General features: G+C 40.6%; 1 protein-coding gene across 2 annotated transcripts in view; it reads left to right on the plus strand.

The window, feature by feature from the left end:
• nfatc3a (nuclear factor of activated T cells 3a) overlaps positions 1 to 18459 on the plus strand; it is a 32134-nt gene extending 13675 nt beyond the window's left edge. The window contains exons 4-10 of one of the 2 annotated variants that reach the window (XM_033984371.2): positions 2401 to 2600; positions 3062 to 3234; positions 3571 to 3711; positions 5414 to 5469; positions 5541 to 5667; positions 6767 to 7801; positions 16304 to 18459. In XM_033984371.2, coding sequence (XP_033840262.1) covers positions 2401 to 2600; positions 3062 to 3234; positions 3571 to 3711; positions 5414 to 5469; positions 5541 to 5667; positions 6767 to 7801; positions 16304 to 16365 — 1794 coding nt within the window. In that variant the 3' untranslated portion in view covers positions 16366 to 18459. The remainder of the gene's footprint in view (positions 1 to 2400; positions 2601 to 3061; positions 3235 to 3570; positions 3712 to 5413; positions 5470 to 5540; positions 5668 to 6766; positions 7802 to 16303) is intronic. The other variant, XM_055232557.1, reaches the window with a different exon arrangement.
• The last annotated feature ends 61 nt before the right edge of the window (positions 18460 to 18520 follow it).

Consider the following 18520-nt stretch of genomic DNA (forward strand, 5'->3'; position numbering starts at 1 on the left):
TGTGTCCCACGCTGTGATGCCACAAGAGCCTCTGACAAATCAAGATTTGGCACCATTTCAGCCATGCTCTCATAGTCTTAACTCTTTTTACCTATAAACAAAACCTCTAGCATTGCTAATTCTAAGTCACATGTATTGTACTATGCTTAGTAACATAAGCTGCAGGGTCCTAGTTTACACCAGTGTAAGTTTGCATCTCTCTCTCATACGCACACACATACTGTGTCACCATAGCAACACTGGAGCAACAAAGGGAAACAACTTGGCAGAGTCAGGCGCTTGTTGTGAGAAAGTGTCAAGTTACGCCAGAGAGCTGTGGCTCAGTTGAGGGGTGAGGACAGGGACAGCACCGAAAAGGTGACAGGAACATTAAGATTATACTGTAGTTTAAGAGAAACTAAATGTAACATTTAGCTTAGGCTGTTGGCAGTAGATTAATCGTTCTAATTTGGTATATTTTTGGCCATTGCATTTGGCCTCAGATTTCTGTTTTGAGAAGTGTCACATTTTGCCTATATACAGTGTAACCCTTATATGTATGCAGTGTTCTTCCCACAACTTGTGAGCCACATTACTGGATCAGTGGAACAGATGAAGGCCAAAAATAAGTGACTCTTTATTTAGTTAGACCTAAGTATGTAACTGTATCCAGTGGTTTTATTTAGAGGAGAGAGTTCATCCTTAACCCGATCCGCAAGCAAACACAGCAACAGCTGTACGTTAGTATAGGCTTGAGTGGGCAGAAGACCCTTGCCATGTGACTGGTTTAATGTCAACGTGGTTTAATAAAAGACTTGATCTCTATCAGGCTTGGGCTTCTTGCTGACCTCCCAGCTGGGCTCTGGCTCTTTGGACAGGCTGAAAGGTGAGGAGTTAGGAGTGCAAAGACCACCATCATGCAGTATTTCACACTCTGACAGAGATGTGGGGGGTGGTGACGCAGGAATTTGGAGCAAGTCCGGGGTGTGTGTCCACAAAGACTTACTACTCTCCATGGGCTTGTTTACACCTCTGATTATTGCTGCTTGACATGTGTTTTCGTCTTAAAAGTTAAAAAAAACAAAAAAACAACAACAAAAACAAACAATTGCAATATCAAAAACAAAAGCCTCAGCAAATATCTAAAGCATCTTTAGTACTGTGCCACATTGGCCCAGATATTTCTGAACCATCTCTTATTCAACTAGCTAAACAAATGTTCCTTTTAAAAAGCTAAATCTGCACTAGCTATACTAGCTAAACACTTGCATTCCACAAGGCACTGTTAACTCATTTTACGTTGTCTGGAACACACATGGAGCTGTGAATAAACATGCTCAGATTTATGAAGACATGCACGCACACACACATATACATACATCCACCTATGCTAGTACTGTCTGTATGAATTGACTTCATTGGCAGCCTACAGACAAGATCATGAAGCAGACAGAGGACCAAACTTTGAATGCTTAAACTAGTTCCAGTCAGATATATTGTTTCTGTGGTTTCTTAACTGTCAAATGTAAATCCATTATCGATCTAGCATCAATCTGTGTTCAATGTTCATATATCAGTCTACAAGTAAAGATAACTTTATAAAGTCAGTTACATAACATAATACAGAAATATAGAAGGACTGATAATACTGACCAAGGCTACTACTTGATTTAAAGCGCTTGTCTCTGAGGGCCTGTCCTCTCCCATAAACCTGATGTAAACACAACCAAATCCACTTTTCCACTGCTTCCTTTAATGTTTCTGGCCCTTGTGCTTTAACCACATGAGGCCATGGAGTAAAAAAAAAAATTCTTTTCCTCTGAACAAAAGCTAAGATTCTGTAAATTTGTTGTGGCATTTTCCTCTTCCTTTGCTTTTGCCTCCATACACTAACATTAACACACTTTGTGACGTACATGTCAAAGAGGTTTGCTGTTGCCAGCTTCAGTGAGGTTGGTGGATGCTTGGCAGTGTGTGTGCTGAACTGTAATGAAAGGGCTGTTCTTTCCAGGTGCCCTCAGTGGGTTTTCCTGATGGACGAGTGCCCGCTGGTAAGCTGGAGCGCTGTATGGTGGGACTATGCTGATCTGGGCCAGTTTGCCAAGAAAAACATTACAACAGTAGTAGGATTGTGTGACCGTGTGTTTGTTCTGTCCCTTGGAGGAGTTCCTGACTGCGTTTCCATCTTTTTGTTGTTCCTAACTGTCACACAGCACTTTCCTTTGACATGTCATCTTGGCTGAGTACATTCACAATGTCAAAATTCAGCAAAATCCAAATGCTGCTCTCTTCCACAGCTGCCAGTGTTCAAGTGATTGTTCTTGAATACATTGGTAACTTATATATTGGCTTGTACCTCCCATCAACCAAATGGAAATCATGAAACAAACATTTAATTAAATGCTTCATATGTTTTTGCAGCTCATGGGATACAGTGAGAAGCCTATCAATCTGCAAATGTTCATTGGCACAGCAGATGACCGCTATTTGAGACCCCACGCTTTCTACCAGGTCCACCGGATAACAGGGAAAACTGTGGCCACGGCTAGCCAAGAAATCATAGTGTCCAGCACCAAAGTTCTAGAAATTCCTCTTTTGCCTGAAAACAACATGTCAGCCAGGTACGTAGATCTTTACTATGTAACATTTTTGATGAAAAGTCCTTTCCGGTTTGCTTTGCCTAGAATGTCTGTGTAATCCCTCAGTCGTCCAGGGCTGATCCATAGCAAAAGGTGAAGTTTAAATCTCTTAACTAGACAAATCGTTGTAGGAGTGAAGGCATTTTGCTACTCATCCATGCCACTTCTCCAGTTCTTCAGAACTGAAGAAGCAGCTGAGCCACCATTTGCCTAGAATGTTCCACAGTATAGCATTAAATTTACCTGTTTTCCATTTATTCTATTATAGGTGTTTTATCTCTTTGGAGATAAATACATGGCATGCCATACTCTGGAACATTTGAGGGAAAGCAATAACATCTCCATGGAGACAAGCTGGTGGTGGATCATCCACTAGAAAAGTTACATAATGCTTGAAATACAACCATTAATTGATAGACTCAACTATTTTCCTTTCCTTCCAGTATTGACTGTGCCGGTATCCTAAAGCTACGAAACTCTGACATTGAACTGCGTAAAGGAGAGACAGACATCGGACGAAAGAACACCCGGGTGCGTGTGGTGTTCAGGGTGCACATCCCACAGGCCAATGGGAAGGTGCTTTCGCTGCAGGCGGCTTCCATCCCTGTAGAATGCTGTGAGTGTCCACCAGCTGTGAGGTCATGAGAGTATACAAAAAAAAGTACACTTATTAATCACACAGTGACCAGGGGAGGTGATAACAGTAGTTGAAAGGAGCAATGGCATCTTGAATACAGAATAAAGATTACTCAAACATGCACAATCACTCTAAATACAACTTCGAGTGTGTAAATGAGAAGGGGAAACCATTATGGTTAAAAGCTCTAAAAAGTAAATTTTTCATTTTAAACTGTAATATTTTCTAAGACACCTAATAGTGCACAATCTTTCACGGAAAAAGCAGCTCAGCAATTAATAATTTAAAAACATTTTTATTCAATGGTTTTTGTAGCCCAACGATCAGCTCAAGAGCTACCCCAGGTGGAGAAGTCCAGCCTGACCAGCTGTCTAGTCAGTGGGGGAGAGGAGCTGCTCATCACCGGCTCCAACTTTTTTCCAGAGTCCAAGGTCATCTTCCTGGAGAAGGGCCCTGGTAAGAGCAGTATGCACACAGCAGTATGCACACAGCAGCTGCACCGCTCTAGTGGCATTCATGTGAGCCATAAGGACTAGGACGGATGTGGAACCTCATACTTATTTATCACACAAGAATAGTGATATATCTGGTAAAATTATTTGATTTTGGAAATTATTTTGATTTGATGTATGACCCTTATAGTTTCACATTGTTACTCTGCTTTTCTTAACCTTATCTTTCTTTATTTTATTGCCTTTTATTATTCATGTAATGACTGTTCCCATGGAAGGGAACTTAAATGGCTAACATCTGTCAAGCCAGTCTATGCCTACTCAAGGCAATGTAGAGCAACCAAGTCCAGTTCACACATGGTATCAAGTTTGGTGGCGATTTTGTGAGAGGTGGGGGCAAGGGCATGTTCTTAAGATTTTCTAGGGCAAAAGCTCCATGAAGGAATGTCTTAGTGCTTTAAGGGGTACCAGGTGAAGCGTGGCATACAAAAGCAGCACAGCTGAAAACACTCCCTGATGTTCAAATAGAAGAGGCATAGAGGTGCAATATGGGTATGCAGAGAATGAGGCCTTGACTGAATGAAAGCAGTGAACAAGAGTTAATAATTATGTTGTTTGAGTCTTCATTGCTTGACTCAACATCATCATAAAGTAAAGGCTTTTCAGAGTCTAGCGTCTCTCGCAGCAAAAAAATTTTGACTAATCGTCTAAATGATAATCAAGAGCAGTAGTGTATACTGTTGTGTCTTTTTGTGCCTTTGGCAGTTTTACATGCATATCTACTGTTTTGCCTTTCACTGACTTAATATATAAATAATAGAAATGGTGAATTAATGCTTATTTAAGTTGTTTAGTATTACAAAATATTGGCCGGACCTACTCTAGTAGAATAATCTACAGTTAATGTTTTATGATGTTATGCACTTCATCAACCATCGTGTGCAATCCGCTGTTGGATTTGACCAGATTCTCTGCTTGTCTATAGAGTTTGAGGATCTAATACTGTCAGATCCAAATAGAGATATATTATGTGTGCTTTTACTGGCCATAGTAAACAGGTTGGTTTGTCTAAAGTGGTTTTCTCTGCTCACTGGCGTGCACTAGGTGTCTGGATTATCCCAGTCATTGTCTTCCTATGGAATGAGGTTCCTGTTGCTGCTTGTTGTCTGAAAGAGCATGTGGGGCCCTTGCTCTTGCCTGTTGAATGTCAACAAGTTTTACAGTAATAATGCAGCTCTGTCAACTGCAAATACAGTCAAGGTCATTTGCTCATTGGAATAAATACTCCCTGTCAACTAAGAGTTAAGATCTTCCTTCACTAAAGGGAATAATCTCTATAATGGCATGGAATTATCTGACAGTGGATTACTGTGTAGACGACCTAAGTTACGTAGATATCAGAAAGACGTGAAGACTTTTGTCTGAAAGTACTTCAGACAAAAATACACTGAGTGTAGAGTCAAAAAGCCTCTGTGTGTGGGATTAAGCAGTACTTTTTGGCAACTTTGTGTCTGAATTGTTTCTATATTGAATTAAGAAAATTGGTAACCATATTGTTGCTGTTGCTTTTTGACAGCACATGGAGACTTTTTAAAAACAACTAATCAGTACAAAATGGTGTTATAGGGCAAATTATAAGTGTAAAGATGTACTGTGGGATCTGAATACCTACCAGTAATGGGATCAATTTGTTTTATTTTTTGCAGACGGAAGACCACAATGGGAGGTAGAAGCAAAAATTATTTGTGAAAAATCTCAAGGGGTGAGTATTTGTTACTGCTATTTTCTTGTCAGTGATAAAATCAGCATTAAAAGAATATCTCTGTGCTCCAGTCCTGCATACTGGTGGAGGTGCCTCCGTATCACAGTAAGACTGTGAGCTCAGCTGTGCAGGTGCAGTTCTACGTCTGTAATGGCAAAAGGAAAAGAAGCCAATCCCAGCGCTTCACATACCTGCCAGGTATGCTATACCACTAACTCATGAGCCTTTGGTATAGACTGTATAGTCTTGTATTCAGTGTTTTAGTTTTTAGGCAAGTGGCAGACATCGGAGACTTTACTGACCCCATTTCTGTCCTTATGCAAAGAAAGTCTTACTGTGGTCTACACTGGGCAAAAACATGAACACTTGCCAAATTCAATGCTATGTTAGTATATTTGCATGAGTTTTGTATTGCAAAATGATACAAGTTATGATTTATGTAAACATTGATTTGCTGCTTTTGTTCTATAAATGAGTCAAAGTGAAATAGAAATTGCGGGTGAATATTTACGTTTGTGCAGCACATCCAATACCAAAGTGTTACCACAGCAGCGAGTGTGTGCAGGTCTGCCTCCTCCGCGACACCGCTCTGTTTGCAAGCACGCCCACTCGGCACATGCAGTTCCTGTTTTCCCTGCTGACAGATTAGGCCAACCAATCTGAAACAACGGCAACGACCCTGCTCTGTCATTCAAACCGGGTGCTGATACTAGTGCAGTAACCACCAATACCTCCTGCTATTTGTGATCAAGTAGTTCTATTGAATGATCACTGTTAAGATACATTATGCCAATTTAATCATTTTAATCATTTATAACAGAGGACTAAAGAGTCAGTAGGCTTCCTGTCAAAATTCTTTACTTGAGGTGGATCACCATTATCCATAAATGAGCTTGTACTTTTGACCTGAATATTGGATTGGGGACATTGATATACTATTCACACACAGCATTTCTCGTGATAGCACCCAGACTGACAACATATGCTCTCCCTCTGATTCAGAGTTGGATAAAAATAAAACTTAGTGTCACAAGGCAGCAGATTGAGAAATAGGTTACTGAGTGGAACAGCAGCACCATCACTATCAAGGGAATGACCCCAATTGCTGTTCGAAATATGAAGCTTTTGGAACTTGTAGATTTTAAAGTTTTACATTTCAATAAATATTTTGACATAGATATTATTTAGGTTACGTTAATGCAACATTTACTAATTTAGGGCTTACCTGCAGGTGAAAGAAATGACCTTTGTACTAATTTGTGTAACACCTCTCATAATGATTGTGTTTTGCCTGCAGTATTGGTCAAACAGGAACAGCGAGAGGACTTGGAGCATCCTGCTGCGGCCCCTCTGACCATGCCCCTGGCACACAGTGCCACTCTGGTGCGTACCCAGCTGCCTTCTCCTGAGCATGGCCCCCCACCGGACGGCCTTCTGTCCAGCTCGCCTCATGGTCTGGCTGCTAGCTCTGGCCCGGGCCTGTTGGTCCCACACCCCCCCTGCCCCCCACTTAGCTCCCCCTCATTCCAACACCTGCCTCACCTTCAGGGACACAGTTTGCAGCAGCCGCCCACAGACTGCCACATGTCTTTCCAGCCCAGTCCTGGTCCCAGTCCTCATCCTGCTCCTCCGCGCCCATCCTATGGCCCCATGCATAGCCACACCCCCAGTCTGGCTTTCAACGGCCAGTCCAGTCTGACTGCGCAGGGCTATGAGAGCCTCCCCTTTCAGCAGAGTACTAATACAGGACCCCACTCCGTAAGTCTTGGAATAGGCTACTCTTCATCTTCCTGCCCCTCGCCCTCTGCCCCACCGTCTTCGTCTCTCCTCGCAGGCTCCCCTCAGAATCAGTCTCTTCTGGGCCTTCACGGCCTGGGAGGCTATCACTGTGGGCCAAACTCCACACAGGCGCCCTCTTCCTCGGCTCACCCACTCCTAGGGCAACACTCATCCCCCCTGCAGCGGACTATGGCGTACCACCCTGTAGGTCAAAGGTCAGCGTCCTGTCCCACACCCTCTTGTGCGCCCCCTCCCAGAATGATCCCTTCTCCGCACTCAGGGCCGTCATCGCCCCAGCTGCACTCTGTGTCGTATCAGTCCCCCTCATCATCCTCCCCCACCTCTGGGGGCAGTCCTCTGGGACCTCTACAGCAGCATTCAGGACAGCTCTCTCCTCAGACCACCAGCCCCGTTATGGCCACCCTGTCCCCTCCAGCGGGACCTTTGGGGCAGTACTCCTCGGATGCAGACAGACTCAACATTAAACAGGAGCCAGAGGACAGAGAGCCTGCCTTCCGCTCCATTGGCCTGCAGGACATCACGCTGGACGATGGTAATGCTTTTCTATATCTTTGTGGAGAACATACATACACATGAATACTGCACACACATACCACATATACACACATACAACATACTTCAATCCTTTTCAGCTTGAAGCGCCTGTAGCTCTAAACGTCATTTTCACTTGAGACAAGTCACCTCAGCAAAACGGTCATAAATAAAGACCTCTGGGTATTTATACAGTCCATGTCTGCTCAAAATAGAAACTTATTTAGAGTTTCTGTTATGGCCTTCTGTGTGTCTGTCTTTCTCATCTCATTATCACATTTTCCTTTTACACCAAATATGTTGAACACCCATCTGTGATTAATCTCATTTTCAGTCTGAAAATGTCCAGGGTCTTGGGGGGATTGTGTTCCCCTGTAACAACGATCTTGTATTCACTGACTTTATACTGGACAGCAGTAGTTTTACTGAAACCTCTGGGCTCAGTGCACTAGTATTTCATCTCTTGACCACAGATTAATTTTTGAAGGGCTAGTTCCCTGAATGGGGTGACAAGGTCACAGTTGAGAGGCACATTTTGCTCACAGTTAAACATTTGTTTGAGAAATGTACAAACCTAAAATGTTTTTACTTGACATAATTCTTGTTCATCTTGTGTCTTTAGCTTCACTACACTGCTTGAACTGGTGCTTTGCTTTGCCAGCACAGTTCTGGACTGGAGCTGAGGCAGAGGCAGCGGTTGTGTGGTGCAGTAATTACATCCTGTGTGTGTTTGAGTGTGCGTTAACAACTCTAATTAGGATGCTCAGGAGAACTTGTTGACTTAACAATTGACTGTGAAGTCAGGACATGTAGGGTTTTCTTTTCCTCTGAATGAACCCTGCCCTGTGATGTCCTTAGCATCTACCTGTACTTATCCTATGTGTAGTTTGAGAGGCTGGTCTGCTGCAAATGGGAGAGCAAAGCGTTTAGAGTTAATCATTACCTCAGGTCATGGTGGTGTGCTATTGTAGCTTGGGATCCAGACTGGTTCTCTCTGTATCTAATATAAACATTTTAACAGTCTGGTCACCACTTCCTCTGCATCTCAGACCAAACTCAAATGGAGATTTTAGTTTTTTTCTCAAACTGGGCCATGCAAGCAGGTTTGTTTATTTCAGTGACTCATGGGATGTCACAGTTTCCCTAAGACAGAAAACAGATCACAGCAGGTAAATTGGTAAGTGGTTTATTACAATATTATAAGGGCAAATGGCAGACAGGCATGCAGGTAGTTGGACAGGCAGGTGAGCAGGTGGACAGGTGGGCAGGCAGGTGGCACTGGTAGCAGAAACAACGAACTGGTGAGGAGTGGTTGAAGAGCCAGGCTTCTTATATTGCAGATGATGGGATGATGGAAAACAGGGGTGCCATCTGCCAAACATGGTCTGGTCACGCCCATGTCACGTCCAGGTAAGGTGGAGACTCAACACAGACAGAACACAGAAGGGAGGGGGAGCTGCAGAGAGGAGGAGGAGAAGGCAAAAACCAGGAGCGGATCCTAACATGGGAAACAGAAGAGCTCATTGGTTGTCTATCATTTACAACAAAAGCAAAGTTCGCTTGTGCTTTGGTCCTAGTTTTTACAGGTTTAAATCCTTTGTTATTTTTTTTCTTTTTTATTTTCTCTGTATAGACAGGAGACAGGTCTTGGTTGGACAGACAAGTGACTTTGTTCTTACAAGAGCTTAATTAAATGGGTCCAAAGATCTGGTGGGAACACATCAGTGACAATATTGATGTATACACCCACAGCCATTATTAACATATTTGAACATAATATTTATGCTACTCTCTGTTTTCAGTCATTTGTTTTGACTTGTTGCTCAGTACTTTGCTCATTGGTTTTGTCACAAGTTGTCAGCTGCACTTGTCCTACCCAGAAACTGTGAGAAAAGTTTGTGTGACACAGTTTGACTGGGAATGTAAGCTCTTGTTTGGAGCCAGTGTCTAAAAATAGCTGTTCTATGCCATGCCTGATCTGTAGGCTATGTTTTGAAGTACTAGCCGCAGGGAGATTTACCCAGCAATAAGTTTCAGGGGTTATTGCACTCTCAAAGAAACCACTATGTGCACAGATTATCAGAAAAATCTTAACATTTGAAATTTTTTACACTCAAACCAGCATCAAGTTGTATAACAACACTATGTCACTATCAGTTTGCCTTGCAACAATCAGTGAAAACAAACCATCTTTTGATCAATCATAAGTGTGAAACAAAACTCAGCATATGTGTACATAATTGAAACATGACTAAAGCATTGTAAATATAAACTTTAGGATGATTTCCAAACATGTTGAGCTGTACAAACAAATTATTATATAAAAAATGGCATATCTGTATAATTTCTCTTTAATCTAACATCTTTGCCCATTTATTACTTTTTTCAGCTGTACCTTGTGCTATATAGCAATTACACTGTGTTAATTCTGGCTGTATGGTTTAATCTAATTTGATTCTACATGAAGGGTCTGAGATAAACCAATCATTTGAAGTCATCTGAGTGTCCCGCGCTGGGAGGGGCGGTGTAGAGGCGGCTCTAGTTAGCAGCAGATGGGCCTTGTGACGCACACGTGTGCATGCCTCAGATGTGTGCGAGCTTGTGTGTTTGTGTGTGTTTGTGTTGTCGGAGGTGAGAGCGCGTGTGTGTACAAAGCAGAAGACACAGGAGGTGAGCGGACAGACTGACAGACAGATGGACAGACTACTTCAGCCTCAGTCCCACTGCAGGGCCACTCAGCGCCAAGACAAAATCTGACAATACAGCCTGGGGCTGTACAACACGAAGAGCAAATGCATTTGAATGAAAAATGGGTGACAAGATAATGATTAGTGTTGCTGACAATAGAAATAAAAAGCAAGGATGGTTCATTTGAACAGCAGTGTGAGACTTAATGCACCGATTGTAGCTTTTTGTGTATTGCTTTAAGTTGTTGGTAAAAGTTTCCTGTGAGGCTTAGAAAAAAATAACATTGTTGTTAGACTTTTGCAGGTTGATAAATTAGTTTAGTTTACATTTTTTGCACGAAATTACAAAGAAACATTGTACTTTTTAAAATGTTAATAAAACATACAGTATACAGTACAAGTATAAATCTAAATCTTAATCTACATAAATTCTTAATAAATTGATGGTGTCACAACACTTTTGTCAATGTGAAATCATATTTTTTCTTGATCCAGACTTAGAAAATTGTACACAACATTCAATATTAATCTTCAGTCGTCTCATTTGTAATCATGTAATTAGGAATATTTTGAAAATTTACTAAGTTCCAAACAATACACTCTCCTGATTGGTAGCATGAAAAACAGCGAGTGGATTGTAACTGTTTCCACAGGACTCTGCAGCTTCTGTCTGTGAAATGGAAAAGGGACTTGTGTCATCTTTCCACACAATTACAGTCTCAGAGGTCTTGGTCGCAGCTCAAACCCAATAGGAAACATGTACCAGGGCCATCTTTTCCTCCAGAAAGAACAACAAGTGCTGAAACACAAAGGGAGCTCAGTTTTACATTCATGGATGAAGGTTGTTAGTTGAATAAAAGGGAGATTGGCTTGTGCCCACACATCGCTAGTCTCTGTCAGTGCGTGTTGATTTTTGCTAGTGGGCTTGATTCTGATTGAAAGTATAATCTGGTGAGTGGCAACAGTATCCTCAGGGCCCCTGTTCCCTGTAAATGTCAGTCAAACACTCCTATCTCCGCAGGTGTGATAAAAAGACTGTAAATCACACATCACTGTGGTATTTGGTTACAACGTCTGTTCTGTTGGAGTCCTGAATTGTGATGAATATATCTTTTCAACTTTCTAAATTACCGTACATAGGTATTTAACTATATACAATTTTTAATTTTTGGAAACAAATATACGATACTCAATATTTTGGTTTGCCTCTAATCAGTCTCTAACTATATTAAATAAGTTAAGGTAACACTTTCTGTATGTTATACTACACTTGACACATCTACATCAGTACAATGTAACACACTGTCATAACTTGCTATATTGTACATATTACAACTGCATTTCAATATTATTACTACAGGTTATTGAGTGCTATTCCATATTGTACATAATGGGGAGGGTACAACTTATAAAGTGTAGTGAAAAACGTATATATTTTCTAACTATATTTTTTATCTGTCCAAACAAATATTGAACAGATTAATACTTTCTCTCTAACCTTACGGCTGCCATTATGGGAGTCTTATAATACACCCCCAGGTAGCTCTGTTGTTCAGACCCCAATGGTTTTAATCCTAAAGCTTATTGTGCTTCTGTGCTGTGCTCCTGCTGAGTGGACTAACTAAAGCGGCTGTATCGGCCAACACCATATCACTCCATCACCAGATCAGATGGGAAGTCCAACATGCATTCAAGTCTACTCTTTCTATGCCCCTTCGCTCAATCTTGAACCTAGGCTGTAGCTCTTTCCAGTGTGCTGAGTAGTTTGTCTTCAAACGTGTGCAGCGAGTGGAAACTGTGAGCTTTGATATTCCTTTTTGCAGGCAAACCCAGTCTTGCCTCTCTGTGTTCCCTCCACACAAATGTTTTCCATTGTGGCATGTTGTGTTCATTTGCTGGGCTGAGGAATCAGTCAATCTCCTGGTTATTTGCTTAAGCCGCTGCGCCAAAGTCATGTTTTTGTGCCTGCTTCGGGGAACTTTGGTGAGCGTGTCACAGGGTTATGATAATTACCTTTTTTCCATTTCAACAGTAGACATGTTTATCATAGTCACTGTTCATCTGCCTATTCCTCCTCTGTTTTACATTACTCAGACTCTTGCAGTATTAAGGCACACAGGAAAGTTTCAAAAATAAACAAATTAGTCTTCTGTTTCCGTTTCTGTTAAATATAATGTAAGTGCTGCTGCCAATATTCTGCCCACATTATACTAAACTGAAAATGCCTATATTCTGTATATACAGCCCCCATCCTCCATAAATAATAACTTTTTTCTCTCTCCCAGCGCTCCACAATATGAGAGAAATATGTTGTATTCATTTACTATATTTTGTATAGAGATAACAATATTATTATGATTTTTAAAATACTGTTTTTGATGCAATAAGTTAATTCAAAACAAAATATACACGCCTTGATTTACTAATCCAACTGTGTCAACATAAAAACTAATCTCTACCTTTTTTACAATTAAAAAAAAACAAACTACAATATCAATATTTGCAATCAATTGTGCAGCCTTACTTTCTTCTATTTTAATTTTTTGGAGAAGAGAAAAAATAACCATGGGCTTTTTATATTCCAAACAGGCTAAAGTATTTGTTTGAGAAGCAAATGTCCCAAGTTAGTAGTAAGAGTATTAATGCTGCTGCTGCTGCTGTTGCAAAAGGCAATAGAAAAAATACTAGTCATCGCTATGAATTAAGTTGACCACCACAAATTATCGAAAAAGGAGGACAAGTTGTTAAATGTGATGGGACACTGAGAGAAATTTTACCTCACAGATAACTGCAATAGTACCACATGATGTCAGTTTCTAGTCATCATAATGCAATCTCTAATGAGAAATTATGATAGCAATGGGTGGCAACATATTACCCCCAAAATGTCTCACTATTTCTGATTCTGATAAGTGCGGCAGAGAACAGAGGTCTATATATGGCTGTGAAGGACAACGAAAAAGGCACAGGTGGTCTCCCTGCCATGAATTATACTTTATATTCTGAAGTATTAGCAGTTGTATTCACAGTGTATTCATCTTTGGCTCATGTGTTGAAGCGGTAAAGCCTAAGACCTCTCATAGTTGAATAGTTCTAATATTCTGAGCAGTGTGTGTAGGGAGTCCCCCTCACAGTCATCTGCAGAGGATCTCCCCTGTTCTTAATACAACAGTACTGACTTTGTGCTGCTTTGTCATCCATTTGGTGTCCTCCACAGAAAACACTATCAGCATATGAAACCTACCATACACCAGGCCACTCAGAACGGCTCTTTCACTTCCTCAGTATTGATGCGGCCCGCTGTAACTGAATTTGAGTAACACGTCTTACTCATGGATAACCAGAAAAATCATCATCATTTATGTAAATCAGAACACTCCCCATTTGTGGTTTTCTCCTTTCGGTCAGACCAAGGGGGAATTTGTCCTAATTGAGAACAAGAAAACTAGATTGAACTTAATTAGAACAGATTTTTTAATATTGTGGAAAGATAGAAGCAAATATAGCACACTGAATGATTATGCCATTTATGTGTGTTATTTAGACCTTAATATTTGCCCGTGCAACATTCTAATCAGCACAGTGGAAAGTGATATGCCTTTTTGCAAACGCCCACTTAGTGTTGTTCTGCCTGCCCTTTGCCTCGTGTTGCGTGGAATTGCAGTAAAAGCTCCCATTTAAAACACAAAAGACTGCATGTGTTTGATAATGTTTGGTTTGTCTATAAATTGTCACAATCAAGTTAAATGTGGTAAGGCAGAGGGATGCAGTCAATATTGTTTGTGGAAAGGCCCCGGTCGTCCGCAGTATATTGTGTACGTAATGCAGTATGTTGTGTATGTAGTACATTTAGTGAAGTGTGAGATCTGCGCTGCTTGTCAAGTGTCAGTGTGTGTGCACATGGCTGACATGGGAAAGGAAGAACCTCCCACGCTAACAGGATGATGTGAGTGATGGTGGCCAGACACAAAGCAACAAGCACAAAACAAAGACAATATTGTGAGAGATTTCTGCCAGTAAACACTTTGAGTTAGTTTCATTTTGGGTTTTTGGAAATTGGAAATAGTTCTTGTTGTGTTGTACTCTGCAGTTTAGCCAGTAGAATGCAGACATGTCCCACAAGTGGTGCACAGGCTTTCTGTGGGGGTGCTCAAGATTATTACTTTTTTTTTTTCATGGTTTTTGATAGATATAAAAGTTGTAATGTGATTGCCATTAGATTTGCGATCTGTTTTAAATGTAACTGGCCTTTTTAAACACATCCAGGAGCATGAACATGAGCTGTGATAGTATGAACTGCTGATATATTTATTTCAAAATATGTTTGTAGAGGTCCAAACTACACAATTAGCTCCACTTAAATTACAGTCACTTTTGTGTTTTTCTTATTACAACCATTCAAATAGCAATTGATCTTTCAACCCTGATTTTTAATCTGATTTAGTGCCAAAGTTATTCTTCCTCTAATCCGTTCATTTCAGAATTAACAGCCTTGGCGTAAATAGAGCCGGTAATCTCTAAATTTCAGTTTGTACATTCCTGGTTTAAAGCCGTAACTTTTGAAAGATTTTGACTGTGTTCATCACAGATTTAGTCACCTTTGCCTTCTTTCTTACAGGAAACATGTGTTCCTAGCCTGGGGATTCTGTACTTTTTACAGCACTGTTGCACAAGTGGTGTTCCTGTATCTGTCATGTAGCGACAGGTTGTAGTTGCAGACCCTCCCACTGTCAGACTGGCCCAGAAGTCTCATTAGGCCTATACTGCACACTCCCAAACCAGTTAGCCTAGCCCTGACTTTTGGCACTGCTGTGGACTTAGTGCCTCTAACAAGCACATGCGGTCCACATATGATGGAGCCGTTAGCAGAGAGTATCACCCCCCTGTGGAAAAAGCTCACATCATATTTTCCATAAATTCCAAGCAAATGAAGGTCTTCCCCCGTCATGCCCCGTCCTGAGCCTGTCTTCATGGCTCAGGCGTTTTTATGGGCGACCCGCTGTGTTCCTGGTGGTCCCCATGTGCATATACAAGCAGGAGCAGATTCTTTATTTTCAAATCAGCTCTAAGTGAGTTTAGGGAGTAATTAAACCTGCTGTGGCTGACTGCCTCTGTGTGCGCTCTTTAACAATGGGTTGTTCTATTCACAGCTTTATAAAGAAAAGAAAGAAGCCTAGAGAAATGAACCACTATTAAACGTAATGAAGTAATGGACATCTCCACAGCTCGAGTCTCTGGAGCACATGTGCGGAAAGTCATGTGTGAGGCAAAGGTCACTGTTTGTGAATGGAAGGACCGTGCTCATTTGTTTTGTCAAGACTTTGTTCCATGTCACAGCCACTATATCATGACCTTTGTAATTGTCACTCATTTGGGTTTTTCATCTGCAATATTTTCCAGTTACATTCAAAGTTTAGTTACCTTCCCAGGGAGCGTATAGGTCTACACTGCCCTCTGCTGGCAGGTACGAATAGGCAAACGTATGTGTTGGCCTCCTATGTTATAAAGTGGTAAATACAAATTTTGCATTTATTCACTTAAAAAAAAAATAATAATCACATTTACACCTCAAGAGTTCAATTGTAAAAACAAACAAAAGTTATTACTTTTTTACTATGTTCTACAGATGGGCTACCATTAGTAAAGTCAAAGTTGAGTGGATTTGGACAAGAAGGAATAATATTTTAATTGAACTAAAATATATTTTGTCATAAATACCATAGTAATAATAATATTTGTTTGTAATTGAACTATTACAAAAATGCATTTATTGACCAAGAAGAAAAATAAATTTACTTTTTCATGTTGTTTTTCAGTTAATGAGATCATCGGCAGAGATATGTCCCAGCACCCTGCAGCAGCACACAACCAGTCGTAGCTAAGGATCCACCTCCACCCCAACTCCAGCAGCATAGAGGAAGTATGACTGTGGCCAAAGACAGAGCCACAAGAACCTGCACAGTCCCCACGACGACCAGAGGACAGTTCCCAGTTCCCCTCACCAACTGTTTAGTGACACCTGCTACGTGAGCCATGCCGAGACAAAGCTCTTTTTATATAGTCCATATTTACAGCTGTGTTGTTAGCCCTATTTCACCAGCACTGACTTCCATGAACGATGACCTCTTCTGTGAGCTCCATAGAAACCTCAGGAGCGTGCAGCCACTGAGCCAGATCTGCAGTAGCACAATCAACCACAACAGACAACCACACTGCTATGAAGCTGTCTCTACATTTGAAAAAAGCTGTCTACAAATCCCAATCAGGAAAGATGTGTATGGCGTCTTGGCCACAGCACTATTGATTGTAGCATCTTGGTTTAAGGCCATGGAAAACTTTGGGATTTTCGGTCTGCAACATTCCACATCTTTAATCTCCTGGGACGTCCGTAGACTGTCTGTCTCAGCCCCTTCTACGCCAAGTTGAACAAATGCCTTATAATGTTTTAGCAGCTTTGAAAGGTAGTGAAAGCTTTTGTTGATTTGCACAACTGACTATTTTAGTGTGTGCATGATTTAGGATAGGCTGTGACCCCTTATGTCATGTTACTAGAGTGTTTTGATGTATTTTGGCATGTTAAGATAGATATAGCAACACATGAATGAAATTAATGAAAGATGGGAATGACATGGAGCTATGGAGATGCCCATTTGCTCTGCATCCACTGGTACAATGTATTTTATCAGGCAAGCTCAAATGACCCACAAGTTTTTAAAAGGCTTAAGAGGCTTAAATGTGCTTTTGATAGTCCAGCAATAATGACTACATTTCCCAGAACCCTCTGTGTGCCTTCCGTTTGCTTACAAGACACTTTATGGCAGCATTGGGAAACAACCATATGTTTTGTATTAAATATGTTTATATATAATGCTAGTATATATAAAATCCCTTTGTAAGAACAAGGAGGAATTCAGGTCTGAATTTAAGACTTTTCCTGTATGTAGGGCCTCTATGGCAGCAATAACAACATCAACCTGATCAGTCATATAGCAATACTGTGTTGGTCTAGTGTACTTTCATTGGCTTTTGACAATGTCACTCCTGCACCTGGCAGACACAGAGTGTTGCCCATGAGGGATTTACTCAGTTTCCTGGTGAAAGTGAATTTGCTATGCATTTTAACAATGCCACATGCCTTATTATAAAACAAAAATATATATATAAAAAAATACCTTGATGCCTATAGATTAGACTGTCAACATATTGTTTGTGCTAGTTTAATTGTGTTTGTTGATTCCCTGGATTTGACCCTCAGGCTTTTTAAAGACAGATTCAGTGCAGTGTGCATTTATTGTGTGAATGGATGCGATTGGTATTGAATGCAACATAACATATATTGTGATGTGTCCTGTTATAAAAACAGAGAGGACACGTGCATTCAGTTTATGCAAAATATAGATGGCAAATTACATATGAAGACATACAACTGTTTTTACTGCAACATTTTATAACAAACTTTACCAGTGACCATTAGTGGAATAATGGTGGTATTTGTGAATACTCACTGAAATGATGCCTTATATATATACCATCTTGACAAGACTTACCATTTTAAAATAAATATAGGCAATTTAGAAAGACCAGCAATGACCCCAAATTCTGGATGCCGTCCTCTCTGTCACAACCAAAGATCAAACAAAATGTCCCCATGAAACTGTAGTCCAATGCTACCTATTTGATATTTTCAAATGGATGTCATTCCTAGAATGTTCGGTACACATCAGAGTGTTGCGTGCAACATATATGCAGAATTTAATGCATACATCTATGCCTATATATTGTATATTGGTATTGTAAAAAAATGTAAGGGAAATACAGTTTTAGCTTACGTTTACCAAGCCGTGTATTGTAATTTCTTGTATATTTTGTATGTTGAAATTTTGTAATTTTTAAGACTGCAGTGCTTTTTGCATTATACTGTACTGTAGGCTTTAAATAGTGTATATCAATAAAAGACAAAAACCTTACTGTCAGTTTCTTGTAATCCTGCTTCAACCTCAACATTTATCGAACCTGGCTTTGAATAGGAAGTT

This window comes from Periophthalmus magnuspinnatus, chromosome 3 (assembly GCF_009829125.3).
Source record: "Periophthalmus magnuspinnatus isolate fPerMag1 chromosome 3, fPerMag1.2.pri, whole genome shotgun sequence".
Taxonomy (NCBI): domain Eukaryota; kingdom Metazoa; phylum Chordata; class Actinopteri; order Gobiiformes; family Gobiidae; genus Periophthalmus; species Periophthalmus magnuspinnatus.